The 23,286-nt window shown below is 38.3% G+C and overlaps 1 protein-coding gene across 6 annotated transcripts in view; it reads left to right on the forward strand.

Annotated features, from left to right (window-relative positions):
* Positions 1 to 1,952: 1,952 nt before the first annotated feature.
* The window catches only part of Fxr1 (FMR1 autosomal homolog 1), a 64,226-nt gene continuing 42,892 nt past the window's right edge, over positions 1,953 to 23,286 (forward strand). For all 6 annotated transcript variants that reach the window (XM_013150149.3, XM_013150150.3, XM_005002691.4 and 3 more), the window contains exons 1-3: positions 1,953 to 2,156; positions 19,881 to 19,933; positions 21,737 to 21,830. In XM_013150149.3, the coding sequence (XP_013005603.1) occupies positions 2,106 to 2,156; positions 19,881 to 19,933; positions 21,737 to 21,830 (198 nt within the window). In that variant the 5' untranslated portion in view covers positions 1,953 to 2,105. The remainder of the gene's footprint in view (positions 2,157 to 19,880; positions 19,934 to 21,736; positions 21,831 to 23,286) is intronic.

The raw sequence follows: 23,286 nt of genomic DNA on the forward strand, positions 1-23,286 counted from the left end.
GCAAAGTAGGATATTATAGTTTTGAAAGATCATGACACAGTTAAGCACTGCCAGAAGCCATAGAAAGTGGCCACGATGGCAGAAGAATAACAAGTTCAAGGCCAACCTAGGCTACAGTAGTTAGTTCACGGCCAGCCTGGATTACTTGGTGAGATCTTGTCCTAAAAAAACAAGAAGCAGAGGAGGAAGCAGAAATCAGTGGCTATTACTAATTGATGCTTTGTGTTTTTTTTTCTCACCATAGTTAACATTTTTAGTTTTAATTTTTTTAACATTTTCACTTGGTAATGTATTACTTTTAAATTTATGATTAAAATAAATTTATTTGGCTATGGTTCTGGGGCTGGAAAGAAAGCCCAAAACTGAGGGGCCAGCATCTGCCTCATCGAAAACAGCATATGTGCCTGCGGACATTTTAAAAAGAATTGTGTGTATATAACAATACTTAGCATTCTTTGCTCATTTCCTTTATGAACCTTAGGACATTTTGACATGCTGTTAAAATGTGCACTTTAAGTTTTTTTTTTTTTTAAACCCCAATGGTGCAGCCAGTGGGGACATTTCTTTGGGAGTATCCAGTACTAGTTTAACAACCTTTTAATAAAAGTCTTCCTGGGACAATGGTAATAAAACACACACACATACACAAAAGTGGGCTTCTAGTATCACCTCCAAAAGCCTCGCTTTGGAAAAAAGTTTCATTAAACTGTTGAAACAAATGTTCAAAGCCACTGGACCATGTTGTGTTCAGAGCTGGGGTAGGTTCTGGTAAAGTCACATCTACTTTGATCCATTTGTTCTACTTTGATCCTATTTGTCAAACTTTGAATGTGTTATAGCAGGGGAAATCCTAGTCTCTTGTGCCCCTAAGTTCCTCTGATCACTTCCAGTAGTAGGTATTGACCTACCACTGCTCCACATTGTGGACACTGCCAAATTGCACTGAAAATACTTAGGGGTGTGTGTGTGTGTGTGTGTGTGTGTGTGTGTGTCTGTGTCTTGGGAGACTGACCCCTAGGGCCGTGGCATGCTAGGTAAGCATTGTACTACTTTTCAGCTGTTTATTTTTATTGTCTTCATTTATTTCTGGAGAACAGGGAATTAAATCCAGGAGCTCTCCCCAGTCCTTTTTATTTTTGATACAGGGTCTCATAAGCTGTACAGGAGAGCCTTAAAATTTTGTAACCTTCTCGCTTCAGTCTCCCAAGAGGCTAGGATTTGAGCCTGTGCTATTATGTCCGACGTGTTGTTTCAAAACGTAACGGAGCCCGGGCCCCCGGCTTTATTATGTTTTGTACCGCTGGAGATTGAACCGGGATCTCTGCACTGAGCTATATCCCAGCCTTCCTTAAACTTTAAAAAAAAAATTTTTTTTTTTTTGAGACTAGGATCACTAAAGTTGCTAAATTGCCCAGGCTGGGTAAGTACTTGCCATCCTCTTGATTCAGCCTCCCAGAACATAGGAATTACAGGTGTGTACTACCACACTTGGCTTTCCATTCAACTTTTTAAACAGCCAAAATGGTAACAGGTGGACAGAAGGGTCGGCCAAAGTAAATGAGAAGGTGTCAACCGTGGAATTTGAAAGAACCTATTTAAAGAATTGGGGGAGTGGCTTGGAGCTTAGTAGTAGGTAGGCTCTTTAGGCTCATTTTTCCTCTTCAAAAGTTACATCAGGGGGCAACTAGAGCTCCAAAACTTGCTCTTTCCTAAGCGAGAAAGCGGTTCCAGGATGCTGGCCCTTGGATAGGGAAGCAGCGCATCGGGGCGCGGACCTGCTCGCCCTTGCAGACCGGAGGCACCGACCCGCCCAGCGCATCACGCCGCGGGCACCAGTGGGCGGGGACGGGGGCGGGTCAGCAGAGTTCGGGCGATTGTGTCGGGAGGGTGCGGGCGGAGCCCAGGGCGTGGACTGTGCGGAGCGGAGGGATCCCGCCCGGAGCGTCGGGGCAACACGCCGAGACCCCAGGGGCGCGGGGCGGGGAATTCCCAATCCCCGCCCAGTTTTCCCCGCCCTTCCCCGCCTCCTGCTCGTCCCTCCCCCCTCCTCCCCTCTGGTTGGAAAGTTTCTAGAATCTCTTCCCAGCGGCCTTTGCGGTTCCAACATGGCGGAGCTGACGGTGGAGGTTCGTGGCTCCAACGGGGCTTTCTACAAGGTATTGCCCCTTTTCCCGCGTTGTTTGGTGTTCTAGGGGTTGACGTGGGTTGGGAGGAGTGTTGATATTCCTGGAGAGTGAACTTGGGGGGTCGAAAGGGCGGCCAGGCTGAAGCCAGAGGTCGCAGGCGTCCTCGCTTCTCCCCCTTCTACCCGCGGTTTAACGGTCTCGGGGGCCCGGGCTCCGTTACGTTTTGAAACAACACGTCGGACACCGTTTGCTTTTCCCTTTCTAGTGAACAATTTACTCGGATGCTAGGCCGGCCTTCGGCGGCCTGTAAAGAGAAGCTAAGTGGTTGCTGGGTGGCGGCGATCTCCCCGGGAGCAGGCCTGAGCGCCTGGAGGTGGGGGCGCCGGGCGAGCGGCGGTGGGATTGTGCGGTCACAGCCGCTCCCCGCCCCTCGGCTGGGCTGAGCGGGAGCACCTCGGCCCGCTGCCCCGAACTCTCCCCACCCCCGGGGGAGCGCTTCGCGGAATCTTAGGAATTCACCTTCGTGGTGTTAGGGTTTTGGGCCAACAGTTCTTTAGTGTCCGAAGGGTAAACTGGGAGGTGCCAGATTGAGGTTTTAAGATCTGGGGGAGAAGAGTAGATAGTCTGGAAATGTGGAGGGTCCAAATATTTGTTGCGGCCTGAGAATTGGGCGGCGCCTTAACCCCTGGAAGGCGAGGGTTCTAAATAAGATTGCAAATGAAAAATGAATCACGCAGACAGGTGGAAAGGTGGCCAGTTTTTATATTCAGTTATCCCGTCAAGTGTTTTTCATTTTCCACGAGGTTTTTGTTATCTCTGGGAGGAAGGCGATGCATTACTGTGGAACCAGGCTCACAAACGAAAGAGGGATTCTAAGGTACAGGAATTTGTTAGAGGCTTTTCATTGTAAGGGGAGTGGTGTCAAATAACTGAAAATGAAATCCTCATATTTTATTTTTTGCCATTATAACGATCTCTTGTCGGATTCTTTCTTCTAAAGTATGTCATGATGTTACAAGATCAATACAAAATCTCCCCAGCTGTTGTCTGTCAGTCAATCTCACTAAGCCAGGATCTCAAATGTTTGAGAGTGTTGGCTATTTATATGAAAGGTCTTCTTCTGATATGTGAATATTGTGCGTGCACATAATAGTGTTTCAAAGGTTTTTATTTCAGCTTTACTGTGGGGTTTAGTGGTTAGTACTTCCTATTTCTAGCGTTTTGTTTTTGTTTTCTTAGTTTGCTGATCAACTCTGGATTTGGTTTAAGTGTCACGCGGTAGTAGTATAGTGGGGAATCAGAGTTTGCAGAGTATACAGGCTTCCGGTAAGCTTTTTACGATTTTAAATTTCCTGCCCTGTTGGAATGGAATCTTTGTGACTGACTAATGTGTAATTAGTTACATTAGCATTTTAGGTTTAATTGTCAGGCAATGATTTATGTGAAGTTCTAGGTTTAATTGCCTTCTGTTCTTATGAAACCTGGTATTTTTTTTCCTGAAAGACTTTAGGTGATATGGTTAACTTAGGCAAAAGGAGTGGACTTACTTCCTCACACTTTTCCTGTATAGGAAAGATAGGTAAAGTTCATTATTTTGCTCTTTTAACTCCCTAAAGGTTTTAGTTCTTTTTGGGTCGGTAGATTTTGTGTAACAGAAGTATGCATCTTTTCTGTGCATATTAAAAAACAAAAAATTTTTTTTGTTGTAACATTTTGCATCATGTAATGGTTAGAAAGTCGTATCAATGTTATGTTGATATGTTGTAACATTCTTGAAAATAGGTTTCATTTATTTGATTTGGTTTGGTTTATTTTTTTATTTTTAATTTTTTTTTATTTTTTGGTACCAGGCATCGAACTCAGGACCTTCGCTTGCCAGGCAGGCGCTTGTACCTGCCTGGTCCTGGTCCTGGTCCCATTTATTTGATAATTAAGCTGTTTTAGTAAAGATTGTTTAGTCTCACTTTGGTTCTGTACTTTTTGTCCAATCCCCTCCTCCAGTCAATTTACAGTAAATCAAAATGTCCGGATATTGGAACTCTGTAATACTGATCTCTTCATACTTTACAAATCTGCTGGGTTCTTCTTGGTGTTACTCATTTACTCATTTTACTTTGCAAAGTGAAGTGGTGGTTTGGCAAAAGTTGGAATGAACATTTAGCCACATTTGTGTGTGTGAAAAGTTTGTGTGTGAATGAAATTTTGTACTGCCATCCACTTGTATATTTACTTTGTGGAAACTATAGTCTTCAGAAAAAAACCCATAGCTTTCAGAACGCAGTAAAGAATGAGGATGAAGAAAGAGCTCTGGATTTGAAGTAAATAAATGGCAATCTAGATAGTGCTTTAGCATATTTTCCTACAATGGACCCTTGAGCAAATTTCATTTAGTCTATTTTTATGTGTGTAAGCTGAGAAATTTGAAGTAGATCAATAGACTCCAATTTTTAAAAAATTAAATGAAATTGTCCCTTTGGAAAAAATAGGCTTAACGAACCAATTCATTACTTTTTTTTTTTTTTTTTTTTTCGTTTTTGCGTTTTTATTGGTACCAGGGCCTGAACTCACGACTGCCTGCTTACAAGGCAGGCACTTATGTTGCTGAGCTAAATCCCTAGTCCCTCAATTTACTTATTTATTTATTTGTCTTTTTCCTTTTTATCGGTACCGGGGATCGAACTCACTACTGCCTGCTTGCAAGGCAGGCGCTTATGCCGCTGAGCTAAATCCCCAGCCCCTGCCCCTCATGTATTACTTTTAACCACTTTGAGTTTTTTTTTTTTAAATTTAAAAAAAAAATTTTTTGAGACATAGTCTGGCTACGAGATTCAGGCTAGCCTTGGGCTCGCTTTGTAGTCCAGACTGGTCTCAAACTCACTATGATCCTTCTGCCTCAGCCTTCCAAGTGCTGGGATTACAGGGGTGTGCCTCCACACCCTGTGCAACTTTTGAATTTTAAATTGAGGTTTACACTGTGAATAGTAAGCCAGTCCCTACCCTTGCTGTTACTCAGGTTGGTTTAGCTTTTGATCCTCCTGTCTTAATTCTCCCAGATATTAGGAATTACAGGCCATGTGCTTCTGTGCCTGGTGTAGAATAAAGTTTTTTAATGTTGTAAGCTTTGATAAATGCTGGCAGTTGTGTGATCAACCACCCTACAACACCATCATCACTAGATGAGAGAATAGAATACTTCACTATCCCCTAGATTTCTTTCATGCTTCTTTTAACCTCACTTCCCACCCAAACTGCTTGGACAGTGGTGGCAGACCTACAGCGTGCATGCTGCTTTGGGCTGTTTGTATTGTATGGTGGAAACCTCTGAAAGGACCACCATCACTGATACGGGGTATTTACTGTCCTCATATTTTGTCTTACGTAGAATACCTATTGTATATAGAATCATACAGTATACTGTGTGGTTTTTCAAGTTTGGGTTCTTCCATATATCATAGGAACAATGAAGTTTTTTTCTGTTTAGAAAGTAATACATGATCAATGAAGGAATTTTGGAAGTAAAGCAAAAACTCTTAAGAATCATTAATATTTTGATGTGCTTTTTTTTTTTTTTCTTTCTTTGGTACTGGGGATCAAACTCATGGCCTTGCCCTTAGCAGGTAAGCATTTGAGCCTCTGAGTTAAATCCCCAGCCTTGATGTGCTTTTTCTTTTTGGTGATGTTTTCCCATATGTGAGTGTTTTTTGGATTTTTCTCTTATTTCCCTCTCAGAAACACACATAGTTGACTGTAAGTGATTATCATTGAAGAGTTTCAAAGTCAGGCATCCTCATCCCATGAAGTATTTAGCTAGTAATATGCCTTGAGGCAGTGCTCTGTAGGTTGTGTTTAAATGAACTGAAATGCCATTCCACAAATAATCAGAACCAGCAAAGAACTGAAGATTTGAAAATTTCACTGAAAATTAGGGTAACTTTTTTCAAAAATTCACACAAATGAAAATATACTAAACATACTGTTGTGCATTTTTTTTTTTTTTTAAATGACAGATTTGTAGTTAAGGGATGTGTTTGCAGGTACAAGGGAAGAATGGAAAAATGTTACATATTTGTTTGGCTGTAATTTTATGTACTAAATACTGTAACTGATTTTATGCCTTTCCTATTTGAAACAAGCATTTTAAGGTTTACTACTGGATGGAACCTAGGATCTTAAAATTAACACTGAGCTACCCTCCCAGTCCTTTTACTTTTTCTTATTTTGAGATGGTGTCCCACTGGATTGTTCAGTCGCTCTGGCCAGGCTCAGACTTGGTGCTCCTGCAGCCTCAATTTTTCAAGGGTTTACAAGTATGTAACACCAAGTCCTGTTTTCAGGTGCCTTTCTAAAAAAGCTTTATTGAGGGCTGGGGTTTTAGCTCAGCGACATAAGTGCCTGCCTTGCAAGCTTGTGGTAGTGAATTTGATCCATGGTACCAGTTTAAAAAAAAAAAAAGCTTTATTGAGGTAGAATGAATGTTACATACATGATTTTGGTCAAAACCCCAGCACAGTATTAGGATATATATTTTGTAAAGCAGAACAGTTGAATGATTTGTGTGTACAGTCTTCTGTTAGAGTATTCTATTACTCAAGAAGAAACGTGCTGGGTGTGATGGTGCAACCCTATAATCTCAGCATTCTAGGAGGCTGAAACTGGAGGATCCAGGGTTGAACCTGGCTCTTTATTGAGAACATCTTTTAAATATAAAACAACAAAAAGGGCTGGGTGTGGTGGCATATACCTGTGATCCCAGCACTTGGGAGACTGAGGCAGTAGGATCCAAAGTTCGATACCAGCTTGAACTACCTAGTGAGATTCTGTCTCAATCCCCTTCCATCCTCCCAAAAGAAAAAGAGCTAGCTTGCTGTGAAGGCCCTAGGTATAGACACCAGTTGTGCAAAACAAAGCCTTGCAAAACAAAACAAAACAAAACAAAACAAAGCCTTGTGCCCATTTTCGTGAAAGTTTTTTTTATATAATATAATATTTATATAATTTATTTTGCAATGCTGGGATGGAACCCAGGTCCTTGTATGTGCTAGGTAAGTACCATGAGATACATTCCCAACTTCATTAAAGTTTTTTTTTAAACCAGCACATATGATGTTAAGCTTATTTATTTATTATTTAATGGGAGAGGGTGATAGAGACTCAGCATGTTGCCCAGGTTAGGCTCAAGTGAGTCTTCTGTTTGCCTCAACCCCAAGTAGATGCAGATACAAACACGTATCATTGTCACAAACTTTACATGGCATTACATTGATAGACTTGTGTTGAATATGTTACTATTTTGGAGTGCTAGTGATTGAACCAAGACTTTGTATTAAGCTTACATTGTACTTAAGAGCTACACCTCCAGCCTTGACTATTATTATGATGATTATTTAGTTTTTTGAGATAGTCTCACCATGTAGTTCAGGCAGGTCTTGAACTCACTATGTAGCCCATGCTGCCCTGGAATTTATAGTAATCCTCCTGCCTCAACCTCCTGAGTGCTGGGATTACAGTCATGTGCCCCAAGCCTGGTTTGAATATTATTTTAAAAATATTTTTGTTAGATATTTTTGTGATGCTGTGGATTGAATCCAAAGTTTTCATATTGAGCCATACTCAGCTGTTTTTTGATTTATTTAATTTGGAGACAGGGTTGTGTGAAGTTGTCCAGACAAGGCTGGAATTGGATCTTCCTGCCTCAGCCTTCCAGAGTTCAGCTATTACAGGTGCGCACTGCCATGATTGAGTATAATATTTATTTATTTGGTCTCTTGAGACAGGGTCTTGCTGTGCAGTTCAGGCTGGTTTTGAGCTTGCTTTGTAGCCGAGGCTGATCTGGAACTCGCAATGATCCTCCTGCCTCAGCCTGCGGAGTGCTGGGATTACCACACTTGGGTACAATTTTTTTGGGGGGAGGTACTGAGGATCAAACTCATGATCTTGCGCTTTCCAGACAGGCACTTATGCCACTGAGCCAAATCCCCTGCCCTTTTGGGTAAAATCTTAAATAGAAGTTAATAGAACGTCATTTAGAGCCAGGGGATGGTGGTATATGCCTAATAATTTCTGTTATCTGGGTTGCAAGTTTAGCCCAGCTTGGGTAATTGAACTAGACCATTTCTCAAAATTAAAGAGCACTCAGAATGTAGATCAGCATTCCTTGTGTACCACCAAAAAACACTAATGGTAATAATTCATTTTCTGGCTCATGTAGAGTTGTGCCCATGATTTTCAAAGGAAGTGTGTGATCTCAAGATAAATGAATGAAATTTAGGTGTTTATCACTTTTTTTTTTTTTTGGTAGGGATGCTGGAAATCAAACTCAGGACCTCCCACATGCCAGGCAGGCCCTGTGACACTAAGCTGTATCCCCGGCCCCTAAGGCCCTTTCTATAAAGATGAAATTACAGGGGCTGGGGATTTAGCTCAGTGGCATAAGTGCCTGCCTTGCAAGCACGTGGTCATGAGTTCGATCTGGTTTAAAAAAAAAAAAAATTACTTTTAGAGCTCTGGAATTTCTGCTTTATAGAAACCTCAAGTATGTAATATTTCTTTCTTTAGCTTAATTATTAATTTTTGGTGGTACTGAGGATTGAACCCACCTGAGCTACATTCCCAGCCTGTTTTGAGCAGGATCTCACCAAATCTCTAAATTGCCCAGGTTGGGTTTGAATTTAGGATCTTTTTGCATCAGACTCCTAGTCGGCTGGGATTACAGGCCTGCACTATCATTCTTGACTTTCTTTAGCTTGCTTGCTTGCTGTATTTATTTATTTGATCTTGTAGAACTGTATAGTCCAAATTCTGGGGTACTGTGTACCCCAGGCTAATCTTCTTAAACTTGGCACCCATCCTCCTGTCTCAGCTTCTCAAATGCCAGGAATATAGGTGTGCATCACCACATCTGCCATGTTAGCTTAATTTAATGTTACGTGAAATTTGAGAGTAACAGCTGAATTCTGTAATAGGTATAATATCACTAATGCTGAGCTATAGAATAACACTGAAATACTTAAGTTCTGAGGACATAACTGTTTTTATTACTACCAAATATTGTCGGTCTGTGGAAGTTAATATTGAAGAAAAGATGGTGTCTGGTCTGTGTGTGCTTGCTTCTCTGTTTTGGGAGTGTTAAACCCATTACCTTAGTCCTTTTTAAAATTTATTTTGCATTACTGTCTCAGGAAGTGGCTAATTGCCCAGAGCAGGCTCAAACTCAGACTCAGACTCAAGACTCAAACTTGTCATCCTGCTTCAGGCTCCCATAGTGCTGAGGTTAAAGGCATGTGCGTGCAGTGATTTATTTTTTATTTTTATTTTTGTCTTTTTGAAACGGGGTCTCACTATGCAATTCAGGCTGGCTTGAACTCACTTTGTAATACAGGCTGTTTTCAAACTCACCAGTTCTCCTGCCTCAGCCTCCTGAGTGCTAGAATTACAGGCTTGCCACCACATCTCGACTTAAGATGCAGTAATTTTTGTGATACATAGTGAATTTGTGGACTTCCCTGGAATATGTATCTATTGATTTGAAACAATTTTCATTTTGTAGGTTTATATAGGTCTTTAAAGATACATTGGTAGAAGGTATGCTTTTTTTTGAATTTGTAGTTCACTGTGTTTTCTGAGCTGGTCTCATTAATTCAAGTGATCCTTTTGCCTTAATAGTTGGTACAGGATACACATACAACTAACTATACCTATCTAAGAAAGTTTTAATTGCTGTAGTAGCATTAAGTGTTTGGTGCTTGGTATCAAATATAGCTAAGATCTTTTAGGTTTTGTAAACATCTAACTTTTTTTTGTACCTGGAATCGAAGTCAGGACCTTACATTTACTTGCCAGGCAGGTCCTGTGCCACTCAGCTATATCTCTAGCCCCATCTACCATGTTTCTTCCTTAGAATGTGGATTTGAAATTCTTAGAAAAATTACAAACGTGTTGAGTGTAAGTGGTGGTGTATACGTGTGCCATATGCAAAAAATGCCAGTTACAAAGTGTTCAAGATACAGCTGAATGGTACAGGTTGGTGGTGAGACATGGTCTTGCTTGGTAGCCCAAGCTAGGCTCAAAAACTTGGATTCTTCTCGTCTTAAAACTTCTCAAATGTTGGGACGGTCTTTGTGTACCACTACATCTAGCTCAACATTTTGTTTGTATAAAACACATTTTACACACATTTGTGTGTTGTATGTGTGTGTGTGTGTGATGTTCAAACTTGGTGTATTTTCCTTTATTATTATTATTACTACTTTTTTTTTGATATCAAAGACTGAACTCGGTGCCTTCACACTGAGCTACACTCCACAGACCCCCTTTTAATTTTGAAACAGGGTCTTGATAAGTTGCCCAGTTGTCCAGCTTGGGCTGGAACTTTGTGATACTCCTTTAGCCTCCTAGCTGTGCTTTATTATGCCTGGCTACTATGCCTGGTTTATTCTGATTTTTGTTTCCCTCTTATTTCTCTCCTGACTTTCATTAAAATGTGATGTATTTTCTGTTTCAGTGACCCTATTTATACATGATTCTAGAGTGCCACTCTAGATAAAGAACTATGTAGATGCACATTTAGATACAAATGTAGGGTTTTTCATTATAGTGTAGAAAAAAATAGAATCATCCACATACTGAATGTTTTCATCTGGAGTATAATTTATTTGTAATGGCTACTTAATATATATATATATAAAATTATTCCTCAGTTAATAGATACTTTATTCTTTTTCTTTTTTTTTCTTGTTACTCCACATTTGTATTTCCAGTGGATAAATTTCAAAGAATGGGGTAGCTTTGAGAAAGTTTAAAAAAACTACCTGAGTGTTAACATATTACTTTCCAAAAAGACTTAACACTTTGTTTCCTTCATTTATAAGAGGCAGCTTTTTCTTTCTCTCAGAAATTGGTATTGTAATCTTTAATTTTTGTCAGTTTGTTGGATGTAAAGGACGGTATCACTGGAATTTTGATTTATAGATGTGTTTTAATGCTTTGCCCTCTGGATTTGCTTTCTTATCAGTTGCTCTGTCATTTTCCCCACACCTTCCCCTCCCTTTTCTTCCCCTTTCCTCTCTCCTTTCTTTTTCTTTCCTTTTATTTTGAGACAGTCTCATTATTTAATTCAGGATGGCTTTGAACTCAGTAGATAGCCCAGGCTATCCTCAAACTCATGGCTATCCTCCTGACCCAGGTTCCCACGTGCTAGGATTACAGGTGTGTGCCACCACACCAGGTTTTTGCCTGATTTTCTATTGGGTTGTGTTTTGTTAGTTTTTGAGATCTCTTTGTTGTATTAACCCTTTGACTTAATGTAAGAGTGTGTTATCCCCTTACTTGGTCACTTTCTTTCTTGTACCTTGACACTGGTGTTTTTTTCCCCTCACATTCTACTAAATTATTTTCCCACCATTAATTAAGGCTTCTGGATTTCTATTACTGGTTTAGACCGCCTGCGACCAGATAATTTTTTTTTTAATCTGGGGGATTGAACATACAACCTTGCGCTTGCAAGGCAGGCACTTAATGCCGCTGACCAAAATCCCCACCCCCTCAGATTATAATTTTTTAAATATTTTGCTATGTCTTGTTTACTTTTATATATTTTAATATTAAAGATACATTTAAATATTAAAGATAATTTTAAATATTATCACATTGAGAATTATTTTTTACTTCATACACTTATTCTAACATATTAAATAATGATCCATTGGTTTGAATCCCTACCCCTCTCCCCCAACTAGGTACTTGTTCTCCGTATCTATACTTAAGTAGTTTGTAAGATTGGGATAAGTGGATGATATTTGGCATCCGGGAGGTCTGAGTCTCATTTGGAATTGAAGGTCTTCTGAACATTCACAAAGTCCTGCTGTGAGAAGATTCACAAAGGGACTCTCAAAAGGAAGCATTGGGTTTTGCTTTTGGGAAATAAAGTCCTGTGTCTTGCTTCCTCTGTAACAGTGGTAATGGGGTTAACCAGGACCCTTACACTGGGTGTATATTACCAACTATCCTTTTCCCCTGAATTTTTCATTTTGAGGTAGGGTTAGGCTGAGTTGCTAGTATGAGATTCAGACTTTAGATCCTCCTGCCTCAGCCCTCCAGAGTGCTAGGATTATAGATATCTACCATCATTCTGCTTTGTGTCCTGCTCATGCATTAGTGAGTTTGAGACAGAAAAATTGTGAAACCATTATATTGCAGTCTTTTCAGGAAAGCTTTTTTTTCTTGCCCTTACAAGGACTTAAACAAAAATTGTTAACTATATAGATAGTCCACACACATAAAATGTTTTATTATAAAGTTTAAAAATTACTTGATATAAAAGCTACTGGAAGATTTATCAGGGTATTGTTAAGTACTCCTGGAACATATTGAGTTCTTTTTAATTTCTCAGAGTGCCATAGTTGAACTGTGAACTCTTTTTGTTTGCAAATTGAGAAACACTTTATGGGGGGGGGTACCAGGAATTGAACTCAGGACCTTACACTTGCCATGCAGGCACTGTGTTGCTGAGCTAAGTCCCTGAATCAAGAAACACCTTTTTAAAATATAAAACTGCTTAGTTAATGATTATCATCCAAATCTGGGAGACATTCAGCCATCCTTTCTCAGTCTAAATTCTGTCTATAGACCATTTTTTAAAGTTTGGTACTGGCACGTAGGTAGTACTGTGTGTAAGGGAAATGTTAATTCATTATACACAGTGGATGCCTTATTGCATTGGCTTTATAGATGCATATTAAAGTTTGCTTAATTATTTTTGGGTGGTTTTAAATTTATTTTATTTTTTGGTCTTTTTGAGATGGGGTCTTGCTGTGCAGTTCAGGCTGGCTTTGAGTTCACTTTGAACCTAGACTGGCCTCAAACTCAAAACCAGCCTCCTGCCTCTGTCTCCCAAGTGCACCACAGGTGTATACCACCATGCCCAGTTTATTTTTGATTTTGTTTGAGACAGGGTCTCACTGTGTAATTGAGCTGGTCTTTTACTCATTGTGTAACCCAGGCTGGGCTTCAATTTGCAGCAATTTTCCTGTCTCAGCCTCCCAAAGTGCTGTGATTATGGACATGTGCCACCAAACCTTAGCACCACCATACTTGGCTAATTTTCTTTTAAAACATTGTGAAATGGATCACCGAGTATAAAATCTCACAGTTTTGATTCTGGTACTTTTTTGATGTTTTCAGGAGGTGTCAAAGGAATAACAGGTAGACATTTGATTGATTTGAGGTGTCAGTCATGGGTAAAAATACCTAATATTAGAAATCAAGTTTAGAATCCAGAGCATTTATTATTTCCACATACAGGCTTGGGGAATTGGTGAAAGTATCAGTTGTATTGAGTCAGTGCTGCTAATTAATCTGAGCAGTGGTTTTCTTTTTTTCTATTACGTATTTAAAGATCTTTTTACTTAAAGATCTCCTTTATACACTTTTGTACATAAAATGGAAAATACAAGCAGAATAAGTTGGTAAATATGTAAGATGAATTTGCTTTTCATCATATGTTCATATAAGAGCAGTGGAGGACATTGATGTAAGCATACTTTAAAAAAGCTCTCTGTTAATTGGCAGGGTTTTCTTCAGAGAATTTTTACCCACTGTAAATTTTGATGCTGGTGCTTTGATTTTATTAGAAGGTGTCAGCACAGCCTTCTGGTAAGAAAACTTGGCTGTGGATATATTTCATGAGGTGCTGGGTTTAGTCCCCATTGCCAATAAAAGGAAGCTCAGTCTTTCCTAAAATGGTTCTTTAGTGGTTTACTGACTGGAAATGTAAAGAGTTTCAGTTAAGTGTCAAGAGAAGTTGCAGGCAAACTTAAGTTTGAAATCTCTAAACAGTGGTATTTATATCTTGACTGCCATGTGGCTGTCATGTCTTCCAAGATGACCTCAATTGTAAGTAACATCATGATTTTGGAGTTGTTAAATTGTTAGAATTTGTGCTGGGAAGCCAAATATGGTGGCATAGAGTTGTAATCCTTGCCGCTTAAGAGGCTGAGGTAAAAGGATCTCCAGTTTGAGTCATTTAACAGTATTTGTGATCATGCCAAATCTGGAGAAAAATCATTAAATTTCATGGCAGTATTCATGATAGAAGGGAAACCTTATTAGACGTGTCAAAGTGAGAGACTCAAACAGTATGATAAAAATACTTGGTGAAATTTGAAGAGAGCAATACTATGAGATAAATGTGAACTAGAGGCTTGGTTCCTGACGGGTCTCTTGTTTTACCATGAAGATTTTTAATAATTTGGGCTTTAGAGTGGGATCAGTAAAAAGCTAATAATTCCACTAGGTATAATTCCTGACCTCTATTTAGAATGATTATGTTATTGGTATTTATTTATTTATTTATTTATGGCTAGCTGTTCTTTTGCTGTAATTTATTCAACTAGTAAACTTTTATAACACTAATTTTGAAATGTAAGAGTTAAAATTGAGATTTCTATAATCCTTGTGGAGGTTGGGGCTGGAGAATCACTTGAGTTCTAGACCAGCTTAGTCAAAGAATAACTAAATTTTATTCATTGGTACTGAGGATTGAACTCAGGACCTTTGCACTGAGATAGAACTTCCGCCTGTAGGACAAGGCCTTGCTTGCTAAGTTGCCCAGGCTGGGCTTGAACCATTGATTGTTGTCTCACGCTTTCACAGTGTACTACCACACCTGACTCCCTCCATTCTTTTTTAAAAGTTTGTATGGAGTGTTACTTATCACAGTTCATCTTTTGGGTATTACAAATTTTTAAAACTGGCTTTCTCATGTTGTTTTTCAGCTTAGAGTCCTTTTTACTCATGTTTTCTCCCAGAATTTTTGATTTAACAATGTTTAATCCACGTGTTGTTGGAATTAGTGTTCTTTTCCCTTAAAATGTCTTTTCTCACCATTATCTTACTTCAGTTTTAAATTAACTACAACATGGTAGATATGATCTTGTTATGTGCCTCTTCAGCCCCCAGCCTAAAAGCTTCTTTGTGGTAATGGGAATTAACACATTATGGTGTGGGTCATCCCACAGCTGTTCTTAATTTTTGGAAGCATGGTCTCACTAAATTTCCCCAGGTTGAGCTCCAGTTTGCTATAATGTCACAGTGGGTATTACAGGAATGAGGTTCTCCAGACCTGTGCCAGCTATACTGAGGCTTCCCTAATGGCCAAGGGTACCTGGTGACAGGGCTGCTGCTTCTCTCAGCCCACATGTCTACATGAGGACTCCATTCTCACAGAAGTTTCTCTTACTCTTCTCTTCTCTTACCCACCATTCTCACATAAGTTTCTCTCTTGAATGCTTGTTTTGTTTCTTGACAGATTTTACTGTGTTTTTGTTAGGATTATTTTTTCCCTAAATAGAATGTGTATATTCCCTCTGTATTTTAGTGGCATTTCATTAAACAGCTAACTTTAGGGGGTGTCTAGGAAATTTTCTTCTATTTTTTTTGGGGGGGAGTTCTTTTTGAGATGGGGTTTATTATGCAGTTCAGGTTGGTCTTGCTCACTTTGTAGCCCAGGTTGGTCTCAAATTTGCAACAATCCTCCTGCCTCAGCCTCTTGAGTGCTGGGATTACAAGGGCCTGCCACCATGCCCAGCTCATTAAGTTTGTGTTTATTAGGGTTTGAAAAATTCTTGTACATCGGTCTGCACATTTTTGTTGAACTTTTAGTTGCTGTTGTGAGAATGTCTTTTGTCTATTGTATTTTAGAACTTTTTTCACTGCATACAGGATGTGAATTGATAGTTAATTTGCTACCTCTCTGAACCACTAGGAATTTTTTCTCTTAATTTCTGTTTTATGGTAGATGCATCAGGATTTGTTCTCATAGAAGACAGTTTTTTTTTTTTTTTTTTTTTTTTGCAAATGTGGGTATATTAGAATTAGATTGTTACTAGGAGGACATAATGTAGATCCTGGGTGTGTGCAGTTATTATGAGAATCGAATGCCTCCGCTATTCTAACAATAGGTAGAGACCAGAAGGTAATGAGAGCATTGGGGAGTGGCTATAAATACAGATGAAGCTTTGTTTCCTTGAGATCCACTTATTCCCTGCCATGTGTCCAGGTTCCGTACAGTTCATAGACTGGTACTGTTTTTTTTAATAAAATTTATTTTTATTTTAAAGAGAACAAAATAAAACAATAAAGCAAATCAGAACAATGCAAGTGATACAGGACTTAAAAACAAGACAATAGGAAATCAACAGTTTCTTTTTTTCTTCAAAATAGCTTTCTTTACCATCACACACAATAAAATCAAACAATACAAAACAGACTAAAACCAATCAAAAGGATGAAAGCATTATAGGACTTCAAAACCAGATAATAGGAAATGAAACAACACTTATCTATAATATCTTGTTTTCTTCAAAATAGCTATCTATACTATCACATATAATGGAAAGCTTGCTCCCTGTTGGCAGCCAACATGGGCAGGGAGATAGCCAGGTACACCCTGGGCTTCCACAGACTGCCATTGGAGACCCTTGCTTCCTTTGGGCAGCCATTTGTCCACTGTGAGAATCAGACAAACACAAGCCCTCTGTGCCTGTCACCATCAGAGGAGTCCTTATGTAGACATGTGGGCTGAGAGAAGCAGCAGCCCTGTCACCAGGTACCCTTGGCCATTAGGGAAGCCTCAGTATAGCTGGCACAGGTCCGGAGAACCTCACCCCATGCCCTTCTACCTCCTTGGGAACTTGGATTCAGAAAAATCTAGGTGCCTATACCATCTCCCTACACCATGGAGGGGCAGCCAACGTGGAAAGAGCCTGGGTACCCCACAGCTGGCTTGTTGGGAGGAACCCAGGAGAATGTCAAGATGAATGAGCAAAATGCAATCTTAGACCTCCACAAAACAAGTGTGGGAGATACAGTCATGGAACAAAATGGAAGTCACACACCTGCAATCTCTGAGAGGATAGCAACTAAAGTAAAGAAGCAACTTCATGAGATTGTGAAAGTAATCAGCTCAGAAATAATGTCTCAGGTAAAAGAAGTCACACATAATGAAGGAATTGCTGAGCATATCTAAAGAAGACATAGATGAGAAAGAGAAGCACTGGTACTGGTTCTTTCCTGTAGTTTGGGGACACCTGACTGCGATTATGGGCATGCTCTGTTACACTTGGCTAGGAGTACTATAGTCGTACAGTACTGTATGATGTCTTGCTTACTGTTTTGTCAGGTAATACAGGAATACCATTTTAAGATAATGATCATATTTCAAGTGTGTCATTCTTGATTTATGGTTCTTTTACATTACACTTGAATTTCAAATGTAAACAAATAACTGTGCTGTGTGAATGGATTTTATTTTTATTTTTTAAGTATTGGGAAGTAAATTCAGTGACCTGGTGCTTGCCAGGGAGGTGCTATGCCCTTGAGTTATATCCCCCAAGTCAACAATCCTTTAATGATGTCTTAAAGCCTTTTGAGTTTGTGTACATATGGGAACAAGAAAAAGGTTTTATTATGAAAAGTAAAATCTACAGATGCTGTGATCAAACTGGCTACGATTTCTTATACATGCATGCCATTTCACATAGAGCACTTCCTTTGGTGTGCCTGAATTTGTCAGCATCACTACTGGTGCTCTTGGGGCCATGCAGTAATTTAAGGTGTACATAAAGACAATCACCATGATATTGTTTTAGTTGATCTGACAATTAAGAACGTTACTGAGTCACTAGGAGGGTAGGTAGCGTTTATTTGACATGGATATACTGTATGAAGGAATTTTAGTGTCCTGCATCATGAGAGATGTCATTGTGTTACTTAGAAGATTGTACAATGTAACTTTTATTAATTGCTTATTTCTAGAATTTTCCATTTAATACTTTCAGACTGTAGTTGACCTCAGGTAACTGGAATTATAGAAAACAAAACTGAGGATAAAGAAGGACAGTTGTGTGGGTTTTGGGCCAGAGGAGCTTGCACAGCAACAAATATTGGAACTATTATAAGGAGACTAGAAGTTGTGAATACTTAATTGCATAAAGCCTTCCTATACCATGCAGACAGATGTGGTTATTTTAAATTTTTCCTGACAAAAGATTTCAGCAAAGATCTAGCCCTGCCATTTTGGATTTCTTGAGCAGATAGGAACTCTATCATTCTGACAGCTTAAAAGTATTGCCTGTCCAGCATCAATTGGACCGAATTTTATAGCTATCTGGCCATTAGAAGTGTCTTATCTCTCTAGGACTTAAGAATTAGATAAGTGCTAGAACATTAGAAATTGCTTTTTATAGTCCAGATACATTTTAAAGCCAAGTATAAGGTCTTTTGTATATCTCATAATAGAAAAGTGTTAGCAGTTAGATGTCTGGAGCAATGTGTTATATATAGTTTGTAAAATGTGTACCTCAACAAAGTGTTGATACTGAAGTTTATGGTGGAAATTATGTAAACACCTTTTTTTTTTTTAAATTTTTTTTGGTGGTATCAGGGATTGAACTCAAAACCTTGTGATTCCTAGGCTGGCACTATGCACAGAGCTATATCCCTGGCCACTATTTCTGTTTTTTTTTTTTTTTTGGGGGGGGTGCAGGGCGTCCAATCTGTGGTCTCATAAAAGCAAGGTAAGCGCTGATTTTTAAAAAATTGGTACCAGGGATCGAACAACTGACTGCCTGCTTGCAAGGCAGGCGTTTATACCGCTGAGCTAAATCCCCAGCCTCAGCACTGATTTTTTAAAAATTTTTTTATTTTTTGGTCTTTTTTTGAGACAGGGTCTCTGTACGCAGTTCAGGCTGGCCTTGAGCTCACTTTGTACCCTAGGCTGGTCTTGAACTCTGAAACAGTCCTCTTGCCTCAGCCTCCTGAGTGCTGGGATTACAGGTGTGAGCCACCACACCTGCCAGCATTGCTTTTTAGATAGATAAAAATAATTTTATTACGATGAGAAGTATTTATAGGTGGTGTGATTCTGATTTGGATTAATCCATTATATGAATTATTTAGAAATTAGATGAATTAACTATTGTGAAACTTTTCACAGTCTAGTGTTGAAGGACTAAAGTTTTAGTGAAAACTGGAAAAGGATACTTGCTGATGGCTAGAGATGATGTACTAATATTTATGAACTTGCTGATTCTTAGTTTTTCAAGTATTTTTTTTTAAATATGGGAAGGATAGTATATTGATCAATTTGTTGGTGATATAAATATGAAAGTGCTGATCAAATGATTAAGATTGAATGTGCATTATACTAGAAATAGACCAAAATATCACTGCTGGATGTTTAGACAGTCAGCCTGAACCAAAGTGGCAGCTGTTTAATTTTTAGGTTTGCCAGAGAAAGGAATAAAAATACTTGTAGAAATGTAAGATAGAAGCTTAATTGAATGAAGTATGATACCTAAATAACTGTTAGAAATGTGCTTAAAGATGTATAAATAATAAAAGCTGGGATGAGTCCTCATTGCCAGATTCCAGATCTTGAACTCTAGGTCACAACACTAAATACTGAACTGTTGGTCAGAGTACTAAATACTGCCTCATTCAGCTAATTCCTGGGATCTAAGAACGTGCATTTATTTTTTTTGAATTTCAAGGTAGGTGATGGTATGTGAAAAAGGAGGTTCAGAGAGTTAAATTTGTAAGATTTTACATCTCTCAAATGGTAGATGAGAATCAAATACTGATCTGTATAATTCCAAACTGGATTCTTTTTAGTATAGCATATAGTGTCTATATCATATTTTAGTTATATGTAACATTTAACTTTCTGTTGATAAGCTTTTAATGTTTTATTTCTTGCAGGGATTTATCAAAGATGTTCACGAAGACTCTCTCACAGTTGTTTTTGAAAATAAGTAAGTTATTTTTATTGACAGATTTTAATTTTAAAGATTGCTTAATGCTGTGGTACATACCTGTGATCCTAGCACTTAGGCTGATCCTCACAGGAGGATCACTGAATTCAAGGCCAGCCTGGGTTACACAGAGTTTAAGATCAGTGTGATCTACATAGGAAGGACCTACCTCAAACGTCCCCTCCCCCCAAAAAAGATTCCTAGTGCTAAACTCTTCATGATACTATTACTGCTGATAGGAAAATGCTTTGCTTTTGACAGACGAGATCGGGCGCGTTCAGGGTGGTATGGCCGTAGCATGCTTTGCTTTTGAGTGCTCTGGATATTTGATGATCTTATGAGTTTGTACAAGTCCAGTTTTGATAACTCTTACTTTTTCTCCATTTACTCATCACTCTTCTTTGTAAAAAAACATATATGGATAGCACTAAGAAGTATTTTTTTGTTGTTGTTGCAGAAATAGATCACACAAATGACATTTAATTCTAAATTTTATTTTTTATTAGTACATGTTTATGCTGTGTTTAAATAATAATTATTATTATTTTTGGAGGTAGGGTCTCAATATGTAGCCCAGACTGACCTGGATTCACTATGCATCCTGGACTGGCCTCCAGCTTGCAGGTGTCTTCGTGCCTCAGTTCCTGAATATGCTTAATTTTTAAAAGATCAGAATGTTGAAATGAGACTAAAGTTATTAGGCGATCTTCTAATTGCCTGATATTAATTAATTGAGAGCTAGTGTCAAAATTCTGTATCAGGGCCAGGTAGTCTAAGGTAGGAATGTCAGTTCACTAGGGTTGAGATTATAAAAGAGCATAGTTGAATTGAAGGTCACAGAACTGTTCAGCTTCTACATTTGAGCTACTTCTGGAATGGCCTGAGAAGATCTTTGCCCAGCAGCTGCTTCAGTGCAGAAACAAGTGTTGAGATGACTTCTGTCTTTGAGCAGCTGCCATTTGAAAACAAGCAGCCCAAAATCATTGTGTCACTTGCTGCTTTACCCAGTACTGACAGATAGAAACTGTAAAACATTTTATATGTTAGTATACTTTTCGGTTTAAATGGCTAATGAGAACTTGAATAAATGTATAAAATTTAATTTTATAAATTAAGCTTATAAAATGCAGTAACATGTAAACAGTAGATAAGCAGTTTATTAATATTTACTACAAGATTAAAGAAATTAAGCTTTTTATAAGTTCTAATTATTATGTATATATTTGTGGTAGAACAGTGAGAATAAGCTTTGGTAATTCAGCTATTTAAAGAATTGTCTGTCTTTTTTTTTTTTTCTTTTCCCCTAGTGTTAGGGATTAACCCAGGGGCCCATATGCTAAGTATGTGCTACACCAATGTGTTTTTTTTTCTTTCAATGTGTATACTAAAACAAAATTATGCAGTTCAGTTGTTTTTAAGTCTATGAAAATTGTGTTTCTTCACAAGTCATGTAGTTCGAATTGAGATAAGTTGATCCCCTCACTTTTTTTTGGCATCTATGTGAATGTTACTTCATTTTGGACCTAAGTCATCATTATGAAATTAGCTTATTCCATTAATAGAATAATATATATACCATTCTTAGGTTGATTAACTTGAAATGTAATGTAGTGTCGTTTATAAACATTACTAAGAGTTATGCAGAATCTGTTCCACCTCAGTTTATTATTCAGGAAATTAAAGTATTAAGACCAAATGATTAAAAAATATAGTACTAAGCATAGGATGTATATTTAGTTTCCACTTAACGGGCTATTAGAACAGTGTATCTTTAAATCGTTAATTCCTTTTCTGATCTTTCAGTTGGCAACCAGAACGCCAGGTCCCATTTAATGAAGTTAGATTACCACCACCGCCTGATATTAAAAAAGAAATTAGTGAAGGAGATGAAGTAGAGGTATGTACTAAGTTTCTTGTCTCATGGTACCTGCTTAAAAATTCGTGGTGCAGGATACTGGAGATTGAACCTAGGGTCTTGATACTGAACTGTATCATTAGTCCTTTCATTATTTTGAGATGTGCTCACTGAGTCTAAGCTTCCCAGGCTCTGGACCCTGAATTCAGGATCTAGCCTGTCTCAGCCTTCCAGAAAGCTGGGATTAGAAGGGTAAGTAAGACATCATACCTGGCTTGTTTTAAATACATTTTCTTTCAAAAAATCTGTTTAATTGGTAGAGAATATAATTCCTGTGTCTATTTTTGATGGCTATATAAATGTAGAATTGCTTGAGATTTGGAATCAGAACTGAATTCTTTGTTTTTTGCCTTCTGGGTTTGTTGTCTTTTTCACTAAAGTGAAAATTGAACATTAGGGATAGTAGTGCATTTGGATTGATTATAAAGAATCTGATATGAATAATAAGAATACCTGACACAGAATATGGTGTTAGTCACTTTTTCATTTTTACAAGTTATGACTAGTGATTTGGTTCAGTATCTTTTAAAATGTTAATCTTTTATTTTAGCTAATAATCTGGTTTGTATGTAATAATGAAATATGATTAGTAAACTTGTGAAATATTGTAGAAATGTCTTATTGTGAAATATTGTAGAAATGTTTTGTGAAAAAATACAGAAAAGCAAAAAGTGAAAAACTTGTTCACCTACACCCTCACAAAGAATTCCTATTGTACTGCTTTTGTTTGTCTTGCTCTTTTCACACTTACTAGGTCTTAGGTGTTTGTCTTTAATGATAAGTGTTTGTTAACATGCCTGTTGTGGGGTAGAAGTCAAAATGATGTGTATAATGGTGGATATATTTTCATTTCAAGAAATTGGTATCATTCTTTTGGATGCTCAAAAGATGGTATATAATTTTCACAAGAAATTGGTTTGATAGAAGAGAATTTTTTTTTTGTTTGTTTGTTTTTGAGACAGGGTCTTGCTATGCAGTTAAAGCTGGCCTTTAACTCACTTTTTAGTCCACACTGGTCTCAAAACATGCAGCGATACTCCTGCCTCAGCCTCCCGAGTGCTGAAATTATAGGCATGTACTACCACAACTGGCTATGGAAGGGATTTTTAAAAGTCTTAATGTGTACCTAATTTATGTAGGACAGGGTAGGAGAACTAGTTGGATAGAAAACCTCTTAGCTGGTGAAGTGTCAGTATACATACATTTTTTTCTCTTGCTGTGCTGAGAAGTAAAGTCCAGAGCCTTATGTATGCTGGACAAGTGCCCTAACTTAGTGCTTTTACAGTGTGTTCTCTATTTTGTTCACTGCTGTGTCTACTTTTTGTGCCAATTCCATGGTGGTTTTGTTACTGTGGCTTTGTAATATAATCTTTTTTAAAAAATTTTTTATCAGTGCATGCTGTATATAATGATTATTGTTACTCATTTGTGATGCAGT

The sequence above is a fragment of the Cavia porcellus genome, unplaced genomic scaffold (assembly GCF_034190915.1).
Source record: "Cavia porcellus strain 051 isolate PalLab524CR breed Dunkin Hartley unplaced genomic scaffold, mCavPor4.1 scaffold_17, whole genome shotgun sequence".
Taxonomy (NCBI): domain Eukaryota; kingdom Metazoa; phylum Chordata; class Mammalia; order Rodentia; family Caviidae; genus Cavia; species Cavia porcellus.